The sequence below is a fragment of the Chelon labrosus genome (genome assembly GCF_963514085.1).
Source record: "Chelon labrosus genome assembly, chromosome: 18".
Taxonomy (NCBI): domain Eukaryota; kingdom Metazoa; phylum Chordata; class Actinopteri; order Mugiliformes; family Mugilidae; genus Chelon; species Chelon labrosus.
The window spans coordinates 7454695-7480022 of NC_140351.1; the positions used below are offsets into that span (position 1 = coordinate 7454695).

General features: G+C 43.7%; 1 protein-coding gene across 1 annotated transcript in view; it reads left to right on the plus strand.

Annotated features, from left to right (window-relative positions):
• Positions 1 to 25328, plus strand: part of ntng1a (netrin g1a) — a gene marked incomplete at its 3' end in the record, with an annotated part of 261620 nt that overhangs the window by 187973 nt on the left and 48319 nt on the right. Inside the window, exon 3 of the mRNA XM_084565608.1 lies at positions 18479 to 19122. Coding sequence (XP_084421734.1) covers positions 18479 to 19122 — 644 coding nt within the window. The remainder of the gene's footprint in view (positions 1 to 18478; positions 19123 to 25328) is intronic.

The window sequence follows — 25328 nt, forward strand, 5'->3', positions numbered from 1 at the left end:
GCGTCCTCTCAATAAAGGTGTCATAACACACTGAATAACATTTGCTGACGCCCTTATGAGCTAATTCGAGCGTGCAGTTACTGTTTTAGTTTGATTTTAAGGAAGCTCCTACAAATTCATAGTCATTTCTCAGAGATAAACACAGATGAACTGTTGCCTGAGTGTCCTCTGTCGGACAATAGAAATGGAAGTATCAGGCATAACATTATGACTACCTTCCTAATACTGTGTAGGTCTCCCTTGTACCTCCAAAACAGTTGTGACTCATCAGAGAATGGACATGGGTCTTCTGAGGGTGTCCTGTGGTGTCTGGCTACAGAATGTTGTTAGGTGGGGAGGGGGGGGGGGCCCTTTATGGATCATCCCACAGATACTTGATCAGTTTGGGATCTAGTGAATTTAGAGGCCAGGTCAACACCTTGTGCTGTTCTTCATGTTTTTTGAGTTGTTCCTAAACCATTTTTGTGTGTGTGCCTGTGTCAGGCTGCATCCTGCTGGGGATGGCTGCTGCCATCAAGGAGTGTCACCTCTATGGGGTGGGGGTGCCTGGTCTGGTCTAGGTGGGTGCTACATGTCTAAGTAGCATCCACTTGAATGAATACCAGGTCCAAATGTTTCCCAGCAGAACATTGAGTTGTCATAAGATGGTTTAAATGTTATTTACTTCTCCTGTCAGCGGTTTTAATGTTGTGGCTGATCGGTGTATGTTTGATACACATTAAAGCTGCTCCTTCCGGTACTCTGAAGACTATGTTCTCCTGTTCTTCATGGCCATTTGCCACAGACAGCAGGTGATCCTTCTGGTACTAGATCTTTAAAGGTGATCACATCTTAAAGTTTCCCAAACATGCAAAGAAACCACCCTAATTTCCAGCTAGATTTTCTTTCTTCTTTTACTTTCCTCCAGATGTTCTTTTGAGATGACTGCGGACCATATAAAGGAGCGAAAGGGCATTCATCCAAACATGATGCAAACCAAACCTTATCGTTTAAACTCAGCTTTATCCATCTTGCTAACTTTCTTAGTGGTTACCGGTTTGTTAACAGGAGCTGAAACATCGTCGCCTCCGAACTTTGAATCTAAGTTGATCCGAATACACACACACAGATCAAAAGAAGACAGTGGGCTGATAATGCCAGAGATAATAAATCTATAAGGAAGACTGAATTACAGCCAGCCCTCGCTCCCCGTCAATACTGTTGAGTCAGAGGAAAGGGGGAAGTTTGATATTCCTCAGTGATACGCATTATTTCTTTTCTTACACCGTTCCATGGATACTTTATTTACGCTGAAATTAAATGCCAGTTTCAGTGGTAATGACATTGTCAATACTGGCGTCAAGAAGGATACCGTTATTTGATTTGTCCAGTGTTTCTGATAATGTATCTCGTTTGTCGATGCTGTTTCAGTCAGTTTTATGTCAAACACACGAATGTGCTGTTCAGCCTAATCGTGAACTGTGTTTACTTTTTTTCCCCGCATCATTTGAAGCAGGAATTTTTCCCCCCTCGGCATCCATCTCTCGCGTTTCCTCGCCTTCTTCCTTGCCACCGCTTCCCCGCCAGCACGTTCTCCCTCGCCAGTATCAAAACTAGGCCAGCTGAACAGAGTAGGCACGGAGCCGTTTGCCGGTGCGGTTGAAATGAGAGATAAAGGCTGAAGTCAAACAGGCGGTGGCAAGGCAGAGCCTCGTCGGCGCTTTCCCAAGCTGCATCCGTGAGCTGTCGAGGCGCTCGCTTCCTGCCATGTTTAGCATCGTGACAGAGCATTTGTAACACCTCCGCCCATGGCTTCCACAACTCTGTCACGTCAGATGAAATCAACTTTCAGAGAGGGGAAGTAAAAGCAGAGGTGGTAGAGGGGAGACGGGGAGAGGCACGTAACAAGAGTAAGTGCGAGAGCTTTTTCTGCTTAGCGAGGAGGGTTTTGAGATATTGTTTGGGCTGAAAACACAGGCACTGCACCGTAGCTTCACTATATATTATTATTGTTGTCAGGCAACAGGGAAAAAAAAAAAAAAAGTCTAGCCTTGGCCCGGGATGTGCGGATGCGGGTGAGGTACAGAATACCTGAGCAGGAAGCCAAGAATGAGAATAAACCGAAAAAGCACCTTGAGTGTTAATACAGTGAGGCTGGATTTAGTGTCTGGGAATTAAGTAACCATGGTGTTTAGAAATATTGTCTGCAAGCATCACCAGATTGTGGGAAATGGAGTTGTGGCATAAAAGACCGTATGTACTGGAGTGAATTTATTTAATTTTTTTGCAGAATGAGTCATTGTGGGTCTCAATTCAACCAACAGAGAGAGTAAAATACCTCCACATGCAAAAGGATAGTCCTACAACCAATCAGAACCATTTTGTTGTAAACAAATTCAACTCAGTGGCGTTAAAGATGACTTGCATCACTTTGTTGCTGTTACTCATCCGTCCATCACTCATAAAGCCGTCTGGCAGATCTGCCCTGAAGCATAATCAGTTCCCAACAGAGCGACTCCGGACCAACTTTCTACTGCAGAAATTTTGCAGGCGGGGGAACTAACAGACCTACGTATGTAAGGTTTATTCAGCGTTTCAACTTGAGAGCATGTTCATCAATATTCTTTATCATTCCCTGACCCATTACTTTTAAAAACAACACTTTATTCAGGAGAGAATAATCAGATCAGGTTTATCGTCCATTCTCAGGGCAGAATGGTTTCCAGTATCGATATATATATATATGCCAGCTAATGAACACAGGAGCGTGCAGTCATGTTCAATAATTTAATTCAGCTCCTCTAATCCAATTCTCACAAGAACCAAATCCAAAATCAGCAGATCCCGGATCAGCCGGCTGACCTCAGGGCTCTGAGGAGAACGAGTCCCGGAAGGCTTCGCAATAATTTTTTTATCCAGTTCTTCTTTTTTTTTTTTTGTAATACCTGTGGGCCGGGGGAGGCTTGAGGCTTGATTCTGGACAGTGCATTAAAAAAACAGGAAGCAGATTCTGTGCTTTCGTACAAGAAAAGCCTGGATTCTGCAGGACTCGGTACAGAAAACGTGGACATATGCAGACAAAGGTACATTTACATACAGAAAGACAACCAGAACACCATAGATGCTTATTGGCTGAGAAAATATACTATGAGTTCTTTACCTTTTCACGGTCTTTAAAGATATTACATGGGGATAAGTAATAAATTAATTGGCCACAAATCACAAATTGACAACGAAATATGCATGTTTTAGTTAAATCAGAAAAATAATGGCACCAATACGGTATATAACAGCTTTTATTACAACTGAATATCATTAACGGATCCTCTTAATCTTTTATATAGAGCTACAGGTGTTCAGTGAAGCACTGCAAGAGAAACAATAGACATTAATGGCAGAATTTCATTATGTGAAAACAAGATTTAACATGGTTGACGGTAGCACAGGGGATCGTGTAATTTAGGAAATTGTTTGCCTGTGATTACACCGGTTGTAGTGGTGTACATGTATTGGATGGATTTACAATAAATCAGATCTGTGCATGGAAGTAATTGCACACATGCATGAGATCCCTGGGTGTTATCGAGTTGCATTTTACCACATTTATTAACCACTCCCTCTTCACTTGTACCAAGTTTATGGCCTGTTTGCAAATGCACGCATGGCTCTTGATGGCACATTGTACATGTTGGAATTTTGCTTCCAAGCGCCAACAAAATCATGAGGAGCCAACCTTGCTTTGAAAATGTAAGGTGAAACCTCTGTGTGGTTGCAAAAGACAAAAAAAAAAAATCACTTTTGATGGTGCATATCTTCACAAAAGTTCATAAATAGTCGAGCGCCAAAATAGGACATTGGGATCCTGCAGTCAGCACTGTTCTTTCGTGTAATAAAACCCAGTCCACACAAAAACCTATTTCTACCACCTTCACAAACAAGGAGAGAAGTAACAAGGGGATATTACTCTATTCTGTGTCCTAGATCATAGTGTGCACTCTTCAGAAGACGGTTAAGAAGTTATGTATGTATATTAGGAGAAAAGTGCTCCTGTATATGTATTCCCAGGACGACTGGAGAATTCCTAAAATGTGAATTCTTCATGTTTCTATTGAGTTTACAGCAGGACTTTGTGCTCTGAAATGGTGTAAATCAGTGACTTTCGATTCCGCAGAGTCACTCACTATAGAAAAAACACTTGAATAAGACATTCAAGTGTCTGTCAAGAGCGTGGACTCGTCTGAAGTCTCCCAATCAGCTCTAACTCGGTCTGATTCTCACCCTGGAAGGCTGCCAATCATCAGGGTCGCATCTCATTAGCAGAGAAGCTGCTTACGCTCGCACTTGTACGTTTCAAACAATGCATTTTGTTGAAATATCTATCAGCTTTTACTAAATGATTGTAAACCTGTTACACAACATGGAGTCATGAGGTTAAAACAACACCGATCATGTACCTCACTGATACTGTGACTCGATGGAGAGAAGAAGAAACTACCTTATGGACTTCCTTTTATTTCTTGCAATATGACCACATCCAGGATGCGGCCGGGCGGTTTCATCAGTATTCATAATGCAGGTTTAGAAAACATGAAATAAAATGAGCATAAAAAGCCACCGCACAAAAATACATAAAGATACTGTACATCCTCCTTTATGCTCCCCTGCCCTCCGTGGCAGACTGCAAGGCCGTCCGGCTCCTTTCATCGCCAAAACACCTGCTTCTAAGTAAGAAAACGTTAAAAGTATTTGATGTGACGATGCAGAATTAATCATTCTCTCCTCTCCTAAGACCAAAGACTTCATGCAGATGCATCTTTTTGTTTCGGCCAGTTTAAGCATAGTTGTTGACTTCGTAATGAGCGCGGGAAGCGTGCGTGTGATCCTGCTTTAAACTGTGTTGCAGCCGGAAAGGCATGTAGACATTTCACAGGCCACCCTTCAACACACACACACACACACACACACACACACACGCACACACACACTGCTCTGTGTGGTCTCATTAGTTGGAATCTCTTGGTTTAATTAATCACTAGTAGAGAGCTTAATTCATCTATAATTTCTGCAGAGTGGAGTTGATTAGTGTAGTATTTCCCTCTGGCCCTGTTAAAGTTTTTGATTTCCTTTTCTGTTTTCTTTCCTTTATTTATTTTTTTTCTTCTTCTTCTTCTTACCCATCCACCAAGGCTTCTCTCTCATCTTTAATAATGGCGGCTCATCAGGAGCTCGGAGACAATCAGCTGGCAGAGCACCCTTGACTTCCTTTCGTGGGTTGTGATTACAGTGGCGGAAAATGCTCGAACTTATTGTTGTGGAATCAAGTGGATCCACTCGAGAGTCATTGTTGCAGGCTATTAGAATCTCCTTTTTTAGTTTACGGACTGCTGCCTTATTTATTTTTTTGCATGACAGGTGAAGAGGAAGAGACTTCAGAGGGTTGACATATGAAGTGAGTCTTCTTGCATTGCTGCTCGTGGCGCTAAGGAGTTCTTTTAACTTTATTTTTATTATGTATGATGACGGAGAACTGCAAATTTTTGCATGGACGTGTTTTTTTGCAGCTTACGGCAATGACACCACATTCACAAAAAAATGTTAAGAGCGGTTATTGCCAAAGGGAATAGTCGTCCTCTGATCATAATACTGTGTTATTTTAAATGTTAAATGTGAAATTTAAGGCTTCCTTACATTTTTTTTGTAAATATACTACGGTGACAAAGATCATAGGGATACTGCCAAGTGAATTCCTGTGTGTGTCCTTATTTTTCCGTCATTCATGTGTGTTGTGTGACTGTGTGACTTGCCTTTGAAAAGAATATTTATGTGTGTGTGTGTGTGTGCACCCACTTTGCCTGTCAGTGCGTTTTGAGTGTCGTGATCCTGTGAGCTGTGAGAGAGGGAAAAGGCCTGAGCTCTTTTTTTCCCAGGAGTCATCTGCCAATCATTTTCTCATATTCAGTGGTAAGAAGAAGAAGAGGAAGAAGAGAGAGGGGGAAAAAAAATGGCGAGGAGGGAAGCAGACAGAGAAAGAAGAATAAAGGCAAAATGAAAAAGAAGAAAGTCTCCCTGTAGAATGACTAAATAGACCTTCAGTGATCTGACAGAGAGGCCTGGAGCTGCATCCCAACTACGCTCTGCACAGTTAAATATCCACACTGGGAGCGCTGTGCTTTACCACACTATTGATTTTAATCATCCTTTTAAAAGCTCAGACTTTGAAAGGCATGATGACAAGAAATGAATAAAATGAGAGACCTCAAATGCACGAGGAAAGAACACGGAAATCTTCTGGCGACTGATTATTATGATTATCATTTCATTTATTTACCGCCTTCGAATATTCTCAGACCCCTTTTGAGATGATTATAAGGTTCTAAATTTACCCCCTGCTCTGGCCGGTGGCTGACCGAGTCACAGAAGTTCTCATTAACGGAAATAGATTCCTGACGTCCTCTTGGCAGTTTGTAGAGACTCTAATAAGGGGCGAAGCTTGGCGGCTGGAGCCTGATTGAAAAGGCATCACCGAGAGGGAGATGTAATAATGTAAAAGAGCTCTGAGAGCAAAAATTATGTGACGCTGCTCCGCTTATTCTTCAACGGCAACAGGCCAGATGTGAAGCAATTTTTCTACAATTTGTCCTAACGGCATTCTTCTATATATTTACATGGTCTTCCAGTAAAAGAAACGGAAAACTGTGGCGTCTGTCCAAAGAACAATCTCTGTAGTGACCAGAAGGTCAAAGCAGCCGTTTACAGGGAAATCAAATGGCTGAAAACAGTTTTTTCTTAAAGTCTCTGTACCCACATAAAAAAAGACTATCCTAAATTAGTTTTTCTTCATCAGGACTCCCTGTATATTCACTTACTGATAACATTCTGTGGCCTCTCAGTGGTAAATCTGTTACCACACAATCACAAAACATAAAGTACGAGATAATTTGATGGTGCAAGAAGGAAAATTAAGAATACCTGTACCCAAGTTCTTGACAGTTCATTCAATCACATTTTTCAGTTGAGCCATTTTCACTTCTAACCAGGAAGGAAATTAACCAGAGGATATAAGAAAGTAGTATCCATCCTCCATCTGGGAACCGTGAATATCTCTGTGTTAGGGGGTTGTACCCTATTATCTTACAACACGCTGTGAAGTACTATTACATGCTATTGATGGTGCCTATTTATGTAGGCTCTAGGCTGCAGCGCACAATATTGATAAGCTCATGTGTTTATGTTCTGTTGTGGTGTTTAGTTTACTCTCTTGCTGTAAAGTGGTGCTGCCATGGGCAGGGCCGATTCTGGCTTTGTGGGGGCCCTAAGAAAGACGCTGTTTGGGGGCCCCTAGTTTCAAACGACGATGAAGAGATTCCTAACCCTATGTATTATATGTCTGCTTCCTGGCTTTTTGTACTCGTAGGACAGCCGCTTGTCCATCTCACGGCTGCTGCTGATTATTGCAAGACCAGTGAGGCAATCCTGTTCCGGATGGAGTTCCTCCAAAATGTTTTTTTTGGATGTGTGGAGTGAGGAGCTCAAGAGCAGTCGTGTCATCAGAAGGCAAGCTTAGAAAGGAGCTGGCTGTGGAGGTCAAAAACTTGCCATCAATGTCACTTTCATCTCCAGTGCTTATTGTCCTGTAGAGATTGTCACACTGGCTTCACAATTCCTGATCATCCAGGATGATGGCCCATGGGCCACGGCCGACAGTAGCCCGTGTTCAAGCTTCAATTACCTTGCAGAAAAACCTCCTAAGCTTCTTTTGTGTGAAACACTTCTATATGTATTCAGATCAAAAATATTGATTTCATTCTTGCACAGCTTTACTTTCTACTGTGTTTTTATGTGTGACGTCATCGAGTAGTCGACGTCGACTCGATGAAAACTCCAAAGTCGTTCAACTCCTACTGTGCGTCTGTATGTGTGACGACTATTCGGTGTCTGTTTTGGAGAATCCGATATTTCAGCGGATGAGTGAAGAAATGGAGCCACTAGATGAAAGTCAAGGGACAAAAGTAATTAGGCTTCATCTTCTGGGGGCCATGAATGTCTGCAAACAGTTTTATGGTTTTTCATCTAGAAGTTGTGGAGACCACCATCGTTGTAGGAGAGTTCACAAACAGACACAGAAAAAAAGAAATACTAACTCAAAATGACTTGACCTCCCTTAGCCCTAACCCTGAGCCTAATGATTTTATGCTAACAGGTCAGAGTTTGATCTGAAATTATATCAACAAATAAATCCTGAAGCACACACTCTGGTTTGTCTTGATCTTTACACAATTACACAGTGATTAAATATAACAGAATACTCTCATGAAACGGCAACGTCCCCCGCCACCTTCTGTACCTTCAAGCGCATTCCGAGGGCAGATTTAACAAAACAGCAGGAGAACACTGGGGAGCATCGCTCTGAAATGTATTTAAAACTTAGCAACCTGCAGCATAAAGCAGCTGCTATAGCCCACACGGCACGCCTTAATCGGGGAATGGGTCAGCGGCAGCGGTGGAATATCATCGGTGCTTCCGTGAGTTTTTATTTCCTCTCTCAGGGTGCCCGTTAATTGAATCGGCCGTATTGTGCACACAAGGTGCTGAAGTGGGCGTTTATATTTAACCTACAAGCGGGGTTCACCTAAATCTGTCCTATTTTTAGTTTGAATCTTGCAACAATTAATTATATGTTGCACTATAATTCAGCCTTGCATCTCAGTGACGTGGTTTTGCAAGATAGTGTGGTGCTAATGGCTCGTGCGTTGCTCTGCCATACCAGCAATAATTGACGCCCCTGACCTTTGTTATAGCTCAGACATTCCTTTGTGTTCTTCCCGTTTTCCCCTCTGGCACCAGGTCAGCAAATGATCCGCCTCTAATTTGTAAGGTAGGCTTGCTGTTGCAGGCAGATTGGGGGTTCGTCTCCACGGGGAGTCAGCCGAGCAGCTGGGGTTATGCTCTTAGCTGGGGCAAGGTGACAATGATCCATATCTCTCTGGAGGGCTCCTGTGTAGGATGTGTAGCGCTATTATACCATTAAAAATATCAGCGGACTGAGAGATGGCGTGACAGAAAGGAACGGTGAAGGGATGGGGGTGGAGCGGTAGTGAGAGTGATGTAGCCTCAGCTCTATAATGTCAACCCCATGAGGGATTTCTCAGCTAAAAGATAAGGGGTGATCATGTCTGCAGGCCGGCCTTGTTTTCGGCTCTTAATATATAGTGTCTTCATTTTATCTGACGGGGCAGTTTGATTGAGAGATGTTGCGCTGCAGTTGTCAGCAGATCGATCAGGCCCTTGTGTATTGGCTCACTTTAGAAATGCCATCTTAATAAAAGATGAATGGCACTTGTCATGGAAACGATGCAAAATATCAGTGATCCATTCCTGGTATGTTACGGCGGTCACCCGTGAAGATATGTTTTGTATTTTAAACTACAAACGACCAAACAACCAATTAAAAAGAAATGTTAAAAGGAATCATTTTTGCTTTTCTTTTGGAGTTGTAGGTTTTCTGTTTTTCATTTTAGCACACAACTAGATTAAGGTGTAGATTAGATGTTCCCAAACAGGGTCGTTTGTATGCAACTATAGGAGGCATCAATCATGCATAACATTATGACCACCTTCCTTAATGTTGTGCAGGTCTCCCTTGTGCCTCCAAAACAGTTGTGACTCATCAGAGAATGGACATGGGCCTTCTGAGGGTGTCCTGTGGTGTCTGGCAACAGGATGTTGTTAGTGGGGGGCCTTTGAGGGGAGGGGCCTCTGTGGATCATCCCACAGATACTTGATCAGTTTGGGATCTAGTGAATTTTTAGGCCTTGTGCAGCAGAACATTGTATTGTCACAAGATGGTCAATTTTATTTACTTCCCCTGTTGGTGGTTTTAATGTTGTGGCTGATTGGTGTAAATTCACATCGCTGTCAGCTTTAACACTGTAACGTAAACATGGATGGGTGAAACGTACTTGCCAAGCAAGCTTATTCAACTTCAGACTTCAGCCAATAAGTGTTATCTCAAAAAATCTGATTAAAGTTCTAGTTCATAAAGAAAATATTGGCTTTAATTAACTTATTTAGAACAAAAGGGATGTTTTCATTCATCTGAATACTCTTCTCTACTGTATGTAGTTAGTAGATTTATTTTTACCTTGCCAGACATCATTTCCTGTGTCACTCCATTAACATTTAAACCGTGCCGGATCCAGTGAGTGAATAAGTTTCCTTAACTCAGAGTTAAAGGCACCACAACACTGTGCCTCTGCATTGCACTGAACCATTAACCTGTCAAGTTAACCGCCTGTGTTAAAGGTACACTTACATCCATCAGACAACCCTCGGCTGTATAGCCGTATAGCTCTTGATGGGCGTACTTACCTCACACTCACAAATATACCATCTCTTAAGCAGGGGATAACGTCCTGTCCTCCGAACCGTATCACCGTGGCGCCCGGTGGTGCCTGCGTTGCCATATAAAAGATAATGGAATATAAAATTGTTATTATGTCCTCTGAATGTGCAGAGGCTGCCCGCTGAAGGCTTCCCCTGCTATTGTTTCAAGGCTCATGAATCTCCTAAATCGCTGCCAGCGATCACGGCGAACGCAACGCGGGGACGTTTACACATCGTCTCACCTCATAACCTCTCGTCACTTGACTGGACAGCCCACACTGTGGTGCTTAAGGTAGTTGAGCGGAGCGGCTCGACGCTGTAGATCGCCTGTTGGTTTCCCCACAGTGGTGCTACAGAAGAAAAATAAAAGAAATCTGTTGGTGCTCTGCAGTTAACTTCAAGCTGTGTGTTCTCTTGGTGCACCAGTCGTCTATTACTATTTTTAGCTACATACATTTGGCAGGTTCCAGTGTAGCTGCTGGCTACATATTAAAAAAGACAAAAGGTATATTGATCTTGCTTTTGTTTTGGCCCAGGATAAAAACCCAAGGATCATGTTATGTTGGAGTGACAGCACTAATAAGCGGTTTGATGTGCACCTCCCCAGACCGCAAGAGCTGTGATTGGTCCGCTTGGAAGGAGCATGTTTCCGCTTTAGCATTTCCGGCTGCTTCTCCATCTCTGCAATTTTCTAATTTATGGTTTTGGATCAATAAAGATGGAACACATCGGGGAAAGGTTTAACTGAGGACGTTCGGAGATGCAAACATTTGCACGACTCGTCTTTTGCAAAATATCGCTGAAAGTTTCAGTCGTCATTGCTGAAAATGAAGCAGGAAGTAGAAACAAAAATGAACCCGACTGGCAAAAAATACACAGCGCCAACTAGCGTTTGGGTGGTGTTTTTACAGAGTGAGCCAGACTGACCAATGGCTTACACCGACTTGGCTACAGCGTCTATGTCCCACTGCAGCACCTTAAATGAGTCTTAAGAACATGCTAAAACGATGCCTGATCTCACACACAGCTCGCAAGAGAACCCGTCGTGGGTTTGTGATTGGCCTTGTTGTCCACCGGCCCGGCTGAACGACCTCCGGCTGACCCTGAGCCATTTGAAAATATGATTGTAATCCTTGTGAGGATTTGGCCAGGGTGTCTATTACCACTGTAATCTGTCACACTGGCATCCAATATTCATTCCACGTCCAGGTTAAGCTCCTCTTTCCGTCTGCACCACCCATCACCATGGGAGAGAAAAGGAGAGGGGGAGGGGGGGATTCCAGTAAAGGTGTTGGCATGACTGGAGAGAGAGAGAAAGAGAGAGAGAGAGAGAAAGAGAAAGAGAGAGAGGGTTTTGAAATTGAGAGAGCTCTGCTTCAATCAAGCCCCTGGGTCGGGGTGAAGAAATCTATTGTGGAACACAAGGTCTCATTAATGCAGCAGGGATAGCTTTAACCCCCAACCCCTCCTGTCTAACACACAAGCACACACACACATACACACTCACCTTGCTTAGGAAAGAAGGTAGAAACAGAAGAGAAATGGATTGATGCAAGAAAAAGGTGTTATGCATGCATTTCTGGGCTGGAGGTGGGGAAAAAAAATTTGACACTGCTGATGCCAAAACAGGTTCATACACGTGGTGCAAAGTTGAAACAGAAATTCAGCGTGAAAGTGAAAGCCACATTAATTGTTATTAATTGTTGTGCACTGAAGGGAACTGGAACCTTTAACTTGGACGATGCAACCACACTGACTTGCGGATCCCTGGATCTATCTAAATGTCCAGCGCACCGGTCGATGGCCAGATTCTAAAGTTAGAAATCGGCCGACTCGAGGTTTGCTATTAAATCTGCACAGCGTCTAGTTTCAGACTAGCCTTAGCATTGGATTGCTAGCGAGGCAGCAACAAATGCAATGAGTCCAACAGTGGCGACATGGTTTACAGTGCACCACAATCTAAATGTTTGGCGGATGTGTCCAGGATGAATGTCTTGTCCAGTGAAACACGTCCTTGGACAGGAGGGACTGCGTGGATCGATTGAAAAATGGTAGTCTAATAAGTAATCCAATAATGCACCTTTTATTATTGACACCAGTTAAAGATAAGAGGCGAAGGAGGATAGTTTCTTCAAAAACAAAAGTCCTGAGGCAGTTGCTCTCCATCCGTCCTTGTCTCTTTGTTGTGTTACGAGCACCGTACATGTGTGTTTTGGTTTGATTGGTGTTGGTCGGCCTGCTCCAGTGCTGTGTGTCTAAATCATAGACTGTGTAAAGATGGACCACCAGTTGCCATGCCAACTGCTCCGTAAAGCGGTCCCGTGGGACCGTGAGAGTTGTAAAAAAAAAAAAAAAAAAAAGATTTTAAAAATAAATAAATAGTGTATAATCCAACATTTCCTTGTAGCTGGTGGAGGTAGAGCAGAGCGTAGAATTAATTAAACGAAAATGTGAGTGAGTCTGGAGGAAGAGTGGCCGGGGCCATCGTACTGATCAGACTCCGGCTCCAATTCACAAGATGGCGCCGCCCATAGCCCCGGGAAAATAGTAAGGAAGTGGGAACACATTGTCCATATTTATATACAGTCCATGGCCTAAACTAGTGTCTTTCCCTGACATGAGAAATGAGATACAGATACAGAAGACTGAGTATTTAATAATGGAACAAGTTTAATATATTTTCTTTAGTGAGGCACTGAAGTTCAAAGTGATCGAACAGTGTCACTAACATTTGTTTAACTGGTTTGACAAAGCAGTTTCAAAATTTAATTAATTTTCAGTTTGCCTCTTGGTATAAGTTAAGATGAATAAAACTCATTAAGTACCATGTAAAAGATCAAAATGGAACAGTGTTCATTTTAAGCATCTCGATGTCGGTGCTCTTTTGTCCAAAATGCAAACCAGGACATGCTCCAGCACTTTCTAGAAGGAACTCACATGAGCTTATGAGTGTTGTAGGTATAAAATAGCCAGAACACATTTTTCCTGTGGCAAGCTTAAAGAAGCTCCTCCTTTTTTAAAAAAGAGAAGATAAAAACAGACGTGTTTATTTTTCTTATGTTCAGACACAGATCATTTTTGAGAGCCAGAAACAAAGTGTGGGAAGCAGATGGAGTGTGGATTCAGTGTTGCTGTCTGGCTTCCACGTCCAAGACATCTGTCTCACAGGCGCATTGGTTTGATTGGTGAGAGCCCATCTATCTAGATGGCTTGTCTGCAGTTAGTAAATTTATATTCCCCCAAGTCCCGTCCTCCATCAGTGGTTACTGTGTGGCCGGGCCAAGGCTGTCAGCCCTCATGGTCATATCTTATTTTAAAACTGGACACGGTCAAAACCTCAGCAACTTAACTGCTCCTCTCTTCTTTTTGAGCATGTATCCCTAAATATACTCATCATGTCCCTGACTGTTGGTGCAAGTACATTAACCAATGAGAAAAATGAATCGGCCACAACATTAAAACCACTGACAGGAGAAGTAACTACCATTGACCGTCTTGTGACAATTCAGTGTTCTGCTGGGAAACTTTTGGACCTGACATTCATTGGTGTGGATGTTACTTAGACATGTAGCACCCACCTAGACAAGACCAGGCACCCCCACCCTATAGCAATGACACTCCTTGATGGCAGCAGCCATCCCCAGCAGGATGCAGCCTGACACACACACACAACTCAAAAAACGTAAAGAACAGCACAAGGTGTTGACCTGGCCTCCAAATTCACTAGATCCCAAACTGATCAAGTATCTGTGGGATGATCTAAAGAGGCCCCTCACCTCAAAACCCCCCCACTAACAACATTCAATGTTACCAGACGCCACAGGACGCCCTCAGAAGGCCCATGTCCATTCTCTGATGAGTCACAACTGTTTTGGAGGTACAAGGGAGACCTACACCATATTAGGGAGGTGGTCATAATGTTATGCCTGGTTGGTGTAGAGCCCCAATGCATCATGATGCTTTCTATGATATTGTACAGCATTTATTCATTTCATTTAAGTCCAGCAATAAATCATAAAATTGTGAAAATGGGCATAGATGTAAGAAAACGGAGGCAAAATGTTCTGGTTAAACGTTTCAGGTTTTATTAAACTAAAATCAGTCATTTAAACAAGTAGGCTGTTTAAAAATAACCTCTTTTAACAAGAACAGAAACCAGATATTTGCCTCGTGCTGTGATGTGTTTGTTAGCGGCTCGTCTAACGTGTCTAAAGAGCTTGGCTGGCGCAACAAGAGAAAAACACTTCCCAGTGACCTCAACGCTGCAAATAATGCCGGTCTGTGGGGTGCAGCTGAATGAGATTAGTCTAATTCATTATCCACCACGTCGCGGCACTGCTGAATTTTATTCCTCTAGTCAGTTGGTTAAATTAGCCTGAACAGTTTGAGAATAATGGGGACTACTCCAAATGAATTTAGAGCAGCTTCCTGATGATTTGTGAAATCCACCCACAACCACATACTGCTCTGGTGTGTGAACACCCACCTGCACACTCACGCACTTGCACTCTCACAATATCTAGCTGCACCCCGATGCTAATAATCGCATTAAGTCGGCGTGTTTTTGGGGGTTGGGTTGGCAGCATCTCTATTAGCGGCAATTTGGCGTGACCTGTCAGCTCCGGCAGCCCCAGCGCTGGCTTTTGTAATATGCGATCGCTGCCCCCCCCATCCTGGCCACTTATCATCACCCTGGGATTAATAGGAACATCTTCTGTAATTACAGAAATGCCGCTGTTGTCGTGCCGGGCGCTGTCGATTCTTTTAATGTGTGCCAAACCATTAATTTGCTAGCAGAGGCCTCAGCGGTGCCCTACAGTAAAACACAGAAATCTGCTATTGATTTTCATGGGGCCGTATACTCAGCGTTTTATCTCCTTCTTCTCGGGGAGACCGGTGAGGTTATTGATCTTCATAAAGGCAGTATTTTGTCATTAGGCGAGAAGCGGAGGAGACAGTAATGAAAGGTTTTTAACCTGCGTGTCCGGGGGATCGCTGGACCACTGGCCAGAGCTGCCAGGTGCTACACGCAGCAGATTTTTAGCTGCTCGGCCGCGGGGATCGATAGGGATACATCTTTGTCTGATTACAGAGATGTGCTAGTGAGGACGGCAGTTTGTGTCTGCATCCCTGGAGTAATGGCTGACCACTGGATCTGCCTCATTTAGACATAAAGGAACAAATAGTTTGACCTCAGGGATGATGCAAACTGTTTACTCTACAGGCTAAAATATATAGGTTACCGCTTAACTTTTTGGACTCGAAATGTTAAGTAGTGCATATCAAACTCACACTGGCATGCTGTGGGCTGACGGCAGCATTAATGCATAACAGCTACTGCGCTTTATACTTCGACTTCACTTAATTTATCTCACTGCTATGGTTTCTTGCTATTCTGCAGCGTAGGGGTTTATACGCAGACCCAATGAGCATATCAACGCTGATAAATTGTTCAAGTTTAACGTCCTTTTTAATAAGAAACTGAAATTGGCTCCACCTTAAACATTTTACAAATGGCTTTACATACTCACAATACAAGTGCTTTTTTTAAAAAAATTTCTGTACTTAAAGGGACAGTTCACCTTAAAATCAAGCTTAATTCCTCTGACCTGTGGAGCAATTTATCCGATTTGTGCCGGCAGCAGAGATTTCTGCCTTTTTTCCCAAATATAATAAACATTTTGCACTCCTCGTCTGGCGCTCAAAGCGGCAAGGTAATGCATTTGAAAAACTCACCAGTCTGAAATTAGACTTTTTGAGAAGAAATCAGTTGACTCAAGAAAATCCACAAACCTTCCAGTGAGCGCTCTCTCAAATATGGTGGGACCTATTTTACGTCCACCTAATTACACCCACCAATCGAATCACAGGAAGAAGTGTTCAAGCACCATCTAGTTCCAAAACCCTGAAATGAACATCAAAGATGATAGATGGATAAAAGGCACTACAGTCCAGGGGAGGTCCATTGGGTCACCTGTCCCTTTAAGTGAAATTTTCTATTTGAGCCGTTGGAAATTAGAATAATTGCTTGGTGTAAGAATTAACTGTTGCACGACTTCAGATTTCTTTAAAGTCAAGTCGACACCGGCTTGTCGCTGATGACATAACTAATAAAAACACAGTAGAAAGTAATGCTCTGCAGCAATGAAATCTACTGTATAGTCTTGACCTGAATACATACACATGCTGAGAACAGACAGCTCATGTGCTACACACTGTGCGCCGCAGCTATGTATAGCCTGTATAATAACAGGCTGCAACTCGGCACGATCAATAGCATTTAATGGTACTTCACAGCATGTTAGATGGGATTAGTGGTATTTCTGTGAAATACTAAAAGTCTAATATCTTTGAAAATGAAATTCACCAACAAATTGTTGATGTGCAGCCTCCTTCTCTATGTTAATGCAGGATGTTTGGTGAAGTTGTTAACTGACTGCTGTCCGGAGGATTTGGACCGTTCCTCTGCTAGCGTTAGCCTTTACAGATGCATTGCAGTAGTAATGTAGTAGTAGGCTTCATCTTTAGTGAAGTATTTCCATGCACTTGATGAACCGCTGCTAGTTTGCTGCAATGACCCACTGGGCTCCTCACCTGTCTTCTCTGAGGCATCCATGTTGTTATTGTCACGTGACCAGTGACTAAACGACACAGCAGTGAAGTCGACTAATCAACTAGCCTGTAGCACCCCTAGTAAGAATACAGCACGGTGCAGCATAACTGAAAATCCCATTTTGAGGCAAAGAATTCCCCAAAATATAAAAGTCTTAACATTCAGCTTAGTCTATTTTGATCAAGTAATGTGCTGACTAATGGTAGTTCAGTTAATATGCTTGACAACACACTCAAGCGTCCTGCATGCCAAGTGTGTTTTTCCCGAGACTGCCCACACCCCTTAAGCATGCATAACTGTCGCCAATGAGTTATTACACATCTGTGTGTGGATACGCGGTGCACCAGATGCTGCTGTTAATGGCACACCTAACCTCCCACCATAGGATGCTGTACTAAAATCCAAGTGGAATTTTCCACTGCCAGCCTTCCTCCTTCCTTGCTCCTCCAGGCCGCCGCCGCCGTCCGGCGCTGGGAGAAGCCTGCAGGGGATGGTCCAGACAGGATATTAATGGGGCCCTCCAACAGTCATAAGGCCTGACAGAACCCTGTTTCATTGTCACCTTGCCTTGGAGGACGAGGAAAATCTTGCAACGCTTATTAGCCGAATGGAGCTGTTTCTCCCTCTAACTTACTCGATCTCTGCCTCACCGCTTCATTAGACGGTCTTACATCAGAGGCCTGCTCTCTCCCTGTTTCCTCACCACATCGACACACACACACACACACACGCACGCACAGGGTGACATCTCCCACCTAATCAAGTAGTGGATTATCTTGTCCTGATAAATTGGAGCTTGTAGCACTTGAAAGGTCCTCTTGGAGGAGTGCCTCCTCCCCCTGACAGCTAGATCGAGCCCCCAGGGAGCGAGGAGAGAGAACATAGTCTGGTAATGATTTGTGGTAAATCGGACAAATGTTTTTGGAAAGACCTCTTTCAAGCGAGGGCCTTGATAAATTTAAAGTTTGCGAAGGAACTCTGAAAATCACAAAAGAAACAGAAATACGTGTGTCTGTATCTCTGAATGCAATTCCTGAAAATGACTGGGATGCTGTATTTAGGTGCATGTTTGAAAGTGTGACTTTACTGTGTTAATGAATCAAATCAAAAAGCTGGAAAGAGCAACACCCAAGGTTTTTGCAAATAGTGAAGAAACTGAAATAAGACATTTATTTTTTGTTGGCGAACAACACGACGTGATATTTGTAGTTACGCGGTGTTACAATGCAAAAGAAAGGAGCTGTAATGACGAGTTAACAGGAGCTGTGAGCCGATTCTTAAAAGATAAATGGGCAGTATAAAGCTGTGTGGTTTCAGATATTCACGTATGAATGCAAACTACAGGGCATGTGTTTGCATAATAAGCTCTTTTATGAAAAGATCGTAGCTTCAGAAATCCCCAAAGACTTTCCCAACGACACAAGAGTGTAAAATACTTGCACTGAATTCTTCTAATGATCAACTGTTCTGTTTCCTCTGCTTTCTCTCTCTCTCTTTATGTAGGAGAATCCTTACATGTGTAACAATGAATGTGATGCCAGCACTGAGGAGCTTGCCCACCCTCCAGGGCTGATGTTTGACATCGAGGGCCGCAACCCCACAACCTTCTGGCAGTCCACATCATGGAAGAAGTACCCAAAGGCCCTTCTGGTCAACATCACTCTGTCTTGGAACAAGACCATTGAGCTGACCGACGACATCGTCCTCACCTTCGAGTCCGGCCGGCCCGAGCAGATGGTCCTAGAAAAGTCACTAGATTACGGGCGAACCTGGCAGCCGTACCAGTTCTACGCCACCGACTGCCTGGATGCCTTCACCATGGAGCCCAAGACGGTGCAGGATCTGACCCAGAACACCCTGCTGGACATCATCTGCACTGAGGACTACTCACGGGGCTACGTGTGGAAGTATGACAAAACTGTGCGCTTTGAGATCAAGGACCGATTTGCGCTGTTTGCCGGGCCCCGGCTCCACAACATGGCCTCGCTTTACGGACAGCTGGACACGACCAAGAACCTGAGGGACTTCTTTACCATTACCGACCTGAGAGTCCGCCTGCTCAGGCCCGCCACGGGGGCTACAATGGTGGACGAAAACAACCTGTCCAGATACTTCTACGCCATCTCTGACATCAAAGTTCAGGGCAGGTAAGACAGATTTCTATAAGTACATAAACTAAACGCCCATTCAAGTATGAGAAAAAGCGTGTAACAACCCCAGGGCACCAGACTACTTGGAACTTAAATGATTTTGATGATTCGATTGTTTCAAATTCTCATATAAATCTGCAATTAATTAACTAAACTTAAGTCAAGAGGGGCCCAACCAAATTGTTTTTCTTGCTGTGTAATACCATGAAGAGATGAGTTTTTCTCTGGCTTTATTGCAGCTACAGTACAAATAACCAATAGTGAAGAAAAATGTGTTTACCGTTGGACATTCTTTCCAATTAGGCAGCGGATCCATACCGATGTGCAGAGTTCACCAGTTGTCAGCATGTCTTAATTAACCAAGCTGCTTACGGTTTGCTGAAGCACTCTATTTTGAACGCCGAATTCACTCAGCTGTCTCTTAGCCCGTGGAAGACATCAGATGTAGCGTTTCAGCCGTCAGGTCACTGCGCGCCGTAATTAGTGTTTGATTTACAGGATCCACAGAGGGTCATATAACATGAAAACAAGATGCCATTATACTGTTAGCGGAAAGACCGACAAACGCTTCCCCCGCTTCCCGACGCCACTACAAGAGTCACTGGGGCATAGACTTAAGTGGATCTGTTTTACACTGTGTGGTTTTTCAATTTAACAGATGCGAATGCGGTTGTGGGGGTGAAGGAATGAAGATTTAATTACTCTTGTTTTTGCTCTTCACACATGAGAGGCCTCGCGGTACAGGAGCGCAGAGTAGCGGAACGTCACAACAGTTCGGGGGAATGGGTAGAAGTGTTGGAAGTCGGGCTGCCAGACCGTGGCTCACAACTGTGGTAATGTCACAGCGCTGCCTCTGCCTGAAGATAGACTTGGGAAGACGGCTGCAAATAGAAACATCAGCGGCGTGCGGTTCAGTCGCAGCACACATGAATTGTTCCGAGCAGCGTCGTTGTGTGCGAAGCTAAATCAAGGGTTGTAGAATGAGGGTTAAGACATCACTCGTCGTTTCATCCTACTCTGGCTAGTGGAAATGTGCCTTGCAATAGTACAGTAACCCTAAACCTATGACATTATTTACAGTAATGCTCTCAAATGCCTTCAAGCTTTTTAATGAATGTCTAATTTGTTGATTTCCTTAATATGCCTTTAAAATTCAGTACAGCCATATTACACATCTCTCTAATGCAGAGTAAATGGGCAGGTAGCCTTGGGCGCAAGGGGCTGTGATAATGAATGCCTCGCTCACAAATTGAATTTTTGACTTTTCTTGTGATTGAGAAGGTCATTCAGCAAAAAATAACTGGAGGGAATTTACTAACACAAAAGAGCCGGACGAGGCATTCATTCAACACACGCCCAAATAAAGGGGGCTGTCACAAGCGCAGATTATTTATTCTATCAGACTAATCATGACCAAACTCATGCATCCCTGTGGGGCTGTAGATTTGAGCAATGGCTTTGCGGCACCATCGGGGCCGTGGTCGTTTACCAGCCTGCTGCTTCTAGAGTGACGCCCGCCTGAGAAATGTTCCCCACTGTTTACCAAAGGTAACACACAGTTCAGCCATAATGAGATACACTCTACACAGAGAGGCTTCACTCTCCCTTTTCCCCCTCCCATGGCGAATCACTGCACAGCCCCTTTTCTCCGTGCGTCGTATACGAGACATAAGCTCCTTAACCCCGGAATGCAGTTCTGTGAGACACGCCGGGAGAGATTTTGCAGGGGCAGCGAGGTTGAATCTGGCGTATTTGACTGCACTGGACTCGGCTACCAGCCGCCTGGATGAGGAGCGAGGGAGGGTGGGTGTGGAGGGAAGTACAGTAGGAGAGCTTGCAAGATTTGCTGCCCTTGCCACAACAGTGCGAGAAACAAAGAACGGAACCTAAGCTCCCCGACAAAGTAGGTCAACCTAGAAAAGGGAGAAGAGGCACAATTTTGCAGAAGTAGTCCTCTTTGCATTTGTAACATGTGGCTAAACGTCTTACAGGGAAGCAAGAAGTGTCATGCATGACCATTCTATTATAGTTGATTACAAGGAAGGGCCGCGACAAAGGCACTACGGGTAGAAAATCGATGCAGACAATTTCAAATCAAACCAGGCGTGGAGCTGTGAGATGGCTACGAACAATGCATACCGGCGACTTAAATGAATTTGACGCCCTTGCTGTTTCATGGTATCAGCAGTGCTAAATGGGTGTGCGGCAGGAGAAAGCATGGAGTTGGGAGGATTTTCTAATTATCTACAGTATGACTTTGGAATAATTGCGCCGACTCTCTCTCTCTTTCTTTTTTTTAAACATGCTTTACAGTAACTACAGCCTGCAATTTCACCAAATGTCTCTTCCTCCTTACTCGATCTCCCCCTTCCTTTTCCTCCCTCCTGCCTGTAATCAATACAGTGTAATTAAAGCTGGAGAAGATTCAGACTACTAAAGCGTCTCTTTCTGGTTCTTGGTTTCTGTCTTTCGGGGATCTGTCCCCCTTCCCTTTGCCACTCCGCAAAGGTGCTTTGGGCCTCTGCCTTGATATATACAGTTTAATACTAAGCCATGCACCATGCGGTTCCTGTACCACTACTGGAGGGATAAAAATCAACCACAGTTCCACCCAAAACGACGCTACCCACCACCAAACCAAAGAATTGCAGCTAACAGGAAGAACTGTAGGTGGGATTTTTTGGCACTTCTAAATCACTGTCATGGTTTTTAATTTCCAAAATCTACCAGGACAATCCTTTTAGGACAGAGATTTAAATAACCTCCTGATCTGGCAACAAATAATGCAAGCCCACATGGTGAACTAAATTTTGAGTTTGTTGCTGCCCCGTTTACAAAACATCGGGTTGGGGAAGAAAACTGTTTTACCGATGTAATATGTGCCTGCAGGAGTCATGGATCCATTTTGAAACCATAAATGCACTGAGGGGCATTACGGAAGGCAAGAAAAAACCTGGGTTCACAGTCAGGTTGACTGCAGGGTAGACAGGTAATTCACTTGAAGTGGCAAATTGGTTATTAGATGCACAGCCTCTTTTTCTTGTCTAGATTCCCTTCAGCTTCATGGAAAGAGAAGCTTGTTCAAAGAATCCAAACACTAATGATGAAGCAGCATCTCAGGATATAATGAGTGGACGACTCGCAGTCTGGTTTTAATTCTCTTTGGGCCTGCAATCCTTGAACACACAAACAGCGTAATGTGTCCAATTCAGAACTCCAGGAAACAGGCCTGGTGCCTTTCATAGCTGCTGATGGTCTTTGGGGTCAGTGCCCAAGGACATTTTGCCAATGTAGCACACCAAAGCTGTAGACGAGCATCTTGCATGGAAGCGTCTGCATGTGTAAATGGGTAAATGCGAAACACTCCAAAGCACTGTAACTACCACTAAGGTAGAAAGGGTCGATATAAGTGCAGACCATTTACAAGACTCAAATTGTCTTCTTACATTTTGTACTTTTTATCAAATTACTGATTGGAGTTCAGAAAGCACACATGACTTCTGACTTACCTTAACAAGAACTTGTTGGTGAACATTTTCAGGCCATAATACAGTTGAGTTTTTGTCTAGACGTCAACTACACTTTCTCACACTCTTTAAAGAAGCAGTCCTTTAACAAATTAACAGTAAATGAGAGATCCCCTGAATGGTTTCTTCAGCAAGACAAATACTGTTTAAGTCACAAGAGATTCAGTTTGGTGTCGGCTTAAATGTGTATAGCCATCTGTGTATATCCATATAGTGGGAGTGAATGGGGCACCGAAACGCAGCCTCTAAATAATGCATTATCTGCAGTGAAACTCGTTCATTTCACCAATATTTTGTTATCGTACGCTAGTGCTATTCCCCGTAGAGTCCCGAGTTACCCGTTACCATCATTATGTCTTCTGATCTGGATGATGTCATCTCTGAGCGCCCGCGATGGTCGGCTTGTTTGCTACTGCTATGGTTTTTCCACAACCTTAGAATCGGAAAAAATATTTAGCCATGTTGCAAAAAAACTAGCAGTAGCAATTACAGGTAAACAAGCCAACCGTGTGCGCGACGCTCAGGGATGACATCATCCAGGCCAGATGATATCATCCGGGATCTGGAGGTCAAGCTACAGACCCCGGATGACGATAACAGGTAACTCCCGACTCAACAGGGAATAGCACCAGCGTACGATAAGATAATATCGGTGAAATGAACGAGTTTCGCGGCAGATAATGCGTTATTTAGAGGCGGCGTTTCGGTGCCCCAGTCACTCCCACTATATGGATATATACGCAGATCTAAATATCTCCCAAAGGAATACGAATTACACAAAAGTTATGTGGGTGAGTAAACGATCGTATTTTATGCCAGAAATAAGGTCCAGGTTGTAAAAAACAGTAGCTCCCCTTTAAGACCAGTGTACTCAAGGTACATTAGCTACAATTAGCATAACCCACCCGATCCTGTCGTCAAACTTCTGGTGGTTATGTTGCATTGTGGGTAATGCATATTCAAGACTTTGACAAGGAAATTCATAAAAGAATTTCAATGGCAGAGAGAGTACGAACGATCTAGAACCTTTTTATTTAAGCTGCCCATTGCGAGTTAGACTATGATGCACTCTCACTGCGTTTAGATGTTAAGTCCAGGAAAATGTTTGGATTTTTTTAAAAAGCTGTTGGATTACATCCACATAATGTACTGAATCATCCCCGCAAATTGATTTAAATTTGGACCAAATCTGGCGGTAAACTCATCCGTAGCAATCGTATTGCTATACCCATTCTCGCTGCCCACAGAACATGTCAGAACGTCTTTTCCACTGCAGTCATCATTCCTGCCCACTTAGAGGAATGTCTATTTGCTTTTTTGGCACATTGTGCATTTCATTAATTGCATGTTGTGCAATAATAGCTCTGGAAGTCTGCATCGGCCTGGCTGTGCATTATTGAGGATGAACTGTCATCGCTACGGCATTGTCACTACTGTATTATATTTTCTGGATGGAATCCACAGGGTTACAGCGCTCTTACATCTAGAAACGCGATAAAGGGAAGCTTTTCATCTGAGGCATGCAAAAAAATATACCATCTGTAAGGGATTAGACACCTCTCCCACAGTGCACGGGTCATACTATTGGTGCATTCTAATTGCTGTGTAGTTTAGTGCATGTGTGCTTTGGATACAGCTGTTCCAACTACAGATCAGCAATTTGGTGAGTGATGGCTCCATCGGAACTCCCCTAAGGGAGGAACAAACAAGAAGTCGATCTGCTTTTTTTTTTCTACTCTCCTTCTCCCTCCACAGTGCTTGGCTTGCTCTTAGGCCTGCCTGTAGTCGACAGATAATCTATTTGTGCTAATTTCATGTTTCTTGCTGCCCACTTCCCCCTTGAATAAGTCACTCCACTTGTCTACCCTCCTTAGTCTCGCTCTCTCTCGCCCCTTTTCTCGCTCTCCGCCACCATAAGCATCTATTTACCTCACCGCTGCGCTCTGCACTTCAGCCTTATTTTATTTTTTGAATCAGCACTCTGCATTAGTCATTGTGTGGGAGAACGCCGCGTTTGTGGGACAGGCCGAGCGGCTGGTCCAGATATCTCGGGCCATCTGTTAACGTCCACGCCACATGTTAATTTTAATGGCTGCGATCAGACGACCCAACTGCGGTTTTGTTAGTCCAGCGAAAACGAGTTAAGTGAGGTATTCCGGGAGTCAATGAGGCTGCAAGTCAAAATACATAATGTATGACTCTGACAGATTTACTGCACAATGAGGTCAGCGACGGTGGAGGGTCCGGGGGCGAATCATCAAACAGAGGAAGGCCAGAGCTGCAAAGTGGTTGTAACGATAGACCAAAATTTAGCTTCTCACATTTGTGCTATTTACAAATGCATGGATGTTCGCAAGTATGACTACCCCTTCTACATATACATGTCCATTGTGGGTGATATACTCTTAGATACACTGCATCTGTACATTTCTAGCATCTTATTCTCTAGGGTTGTGTTGTGATGGAGCTAGCTGGTTTAAAGACACAAGATTAATTTGGGCAGTTGGGGTTATTTCCTTGCATCCATGCGTTTTTGGTTCCCTTTGGGTCGCAGCTGCAACAGACTAAGCGTGGTACTCCAGACGTCCCACATGCGGGCAATGTTTTCCAGCTTGATACCGGGGTGTTTGATTCAATAGGCTCGAGCCTATCCCAGCTGTCCTTGGGAGAGAGGCG